Source organism: Habropoda laboriosa, unplaced genomic scaffold, assembly GCF_001263275.1.
Source record: "Habropoda laboriosa isolate 0110345459 unplaced genomic scaffold, ASM126327v1 scaffold816, whole genome shotgun sequence".
In the NCBI taxonomy this organism is placed as follows: Eukaryota; Metazoa; Arthropoda; class Insecta; order Hymenoptera; family Apidae; genus Habropoda; species Habropoda laboriosa.
Window position 1 is genome coordinate 118,508 of NW_017101002.1, and position 1,907 is coordinate 120,414.

The following is a 1,907-nucleotide window of genomic DNA, read 5'->3' on the forward strand; positions in this document are numbered from 1 at the left end:
AAAAGAAGATATGCATTTGGGAAGTACCTTAAGCATTATATAAAATTGTGTTATTTAAAATGGAAGATATTTTACTGTTATATTTATTTTAAATTTACTGAAATATAAAGTTTAATTGAACAATAGTAATGGACACCTAACTTGTGATCTGAAACTAATGTATTTATTAAAAATTAAATGCTCTACAGCTTCAAAGTAACAAATATCTTCATATTTTGATTTTATAATATTATGTACAATTCCATGCAAACAAATTAGTTTTAAATGCTATAACATAAACATTCTTTAGTTCTACTTTTCTTATAAATAAAAGCGAAAAGTATAAAATTATTTTAAATATACAAATATTTTTATGCATCGAGGTAAAAACAAATTTCCTGCTATAAAATAAATTTTTACCTTAATCAATAGTTCTTATAATAATCTTCGTATAACTTTTTTTTACGTTTAATTTCTTTGATTATCAATTTCTTTTAAATATGTAAAAAATAAACGTAAGTAGTATGCAATTTTATGACAAATTAGATAAAATATATACTTACCACATGAAGGTAAGTAAGCAATTAATATAGATACGTTTTATAAACTTTCAATTTTTTCAAAAGTTCATCACGCTTCATTCGGAATCACTGTCAACAACGCATAAAACTCTTTTAAATGAATAACGTGTTTCACGAAGTTTCGTAGGCGTTTCTGGTATTTTTGCTGATTCTTTACTAGAATCCTTATTTCTTTGAGCACGTGTAACACGTCCTGAAATTAATTATTCTTAATATATTTACGATTTGTAACAAACTTTATAATATTACAAACCTTCTGATATAATATTGCTTGTATTTAATTCTGCAATATCTTTGAGCGTTTCGTTTCTTTTCCTAGCTTTTTTACATTTTTCTATAGTGGGCCTGCCATTAACTCCATGTTTTGCTAATAATTCTTTGAGGCACTTTACTTTTGCAATATTCGATTTACAACCAGCCCAAAGATCATTATAAGATTTCACATATATTCCAGCCATTCTAATATATTTTTTTAACGATTGTATTTTTTTATCACCTTCGGATTTCTGAAACGGCAAAAAATAAAATAGCAAAAACGTACACTTATAAAAAAAAAATATGATATTCAATACTAGAGTATTATTAAACTTACTGTACTTCTCTTATTCTTTCCATCTTTACTGTCACTTTCATCTTCACTCTTGCTTCTTATTGATTCTGTATCAGATGTATTTTCTTCTGTGTTTACATCTTCTGCAACATTGGAATTTTCATCTTCCTCATCTTTTTCTTCAATTAATTTTTTAACTACCTTCTTTGCCCTACTATGCCCTTTTTTTGATTCTGTAGATTTTTTGTTTGCTATTGCTTTTTTAAGTTTCCTCTTAGTTCGTGGACTATAATCTTCATCAGAAGCACTATCACTATTTTCTTCAGAATCAGTACCTTTTGTTTTACTAAAAGATGTTCTTCCTCTTTTTTTCCCTTTCTTTGCAGCTTGCTTAGACGTGACTTCAGATGCATCCTGTGAATCTGACTTTTCTGCTTCAGAAGAACTGACATCAAGTTCTGAATCATTAGGCTTTGCTTTGACAATTATAGTTTTTGGTTTGGGCTTTTTATCTTTTTCATCTTCACTTTCAGAAGTACTTGAAGACTCTTTATCACTGGCACACTCTACTGAAAGTTCTAAACCTTCTACAACTTCAGCATCCTCAATTTGTGATTTTCTATGTTCTTTTTTTTTCTTAATATTATTTTCTTCCTCTCCTTCACTTTCTTCCTTTATTGCTGTATCTTCTATACTAGCATTCGTAGAATTGTTTTCCTTTTACATAATAGAAAGCAAATAAACGTAGGGCCATTAAAACACAATATTCTAAATTGTAATATATATTTATATTAGTT

General features: G+C 27.4%; 1 protein-coding gene across 2 annotated transcripts in view; it reads right to left on the reverse strand.

Moving 5' to 3' along the window:
- Positions 1-616: 616 nt before the first annotated feature.
- The window catches only part of LOC108577803 (SUN domain-containing protein 2-like), a 2,921-nt gene continuing 1,630 nt past the window's right edge, over positions 617-1,907 (reverse strand). For both annotated transcript variants that reach the window (XM_017941008.1, XM_017941009.1), the window contains exons 3-5: positions 1,153-1,827; positions 814-1,066; positions 617-753 (exon numbers count right to left, since the gene is read on the reverse strand). In XM_017941008.1, coding sequence (XP_017796497.1) covers positions 617-753; positions 814-1,066; positions 1,153-1,827 — 1,065 coding nt within the window. The remainder of the gene's footprint in view (positions 754-813; positions 1,067-1,152; positions 1,828-1,907) is intronic.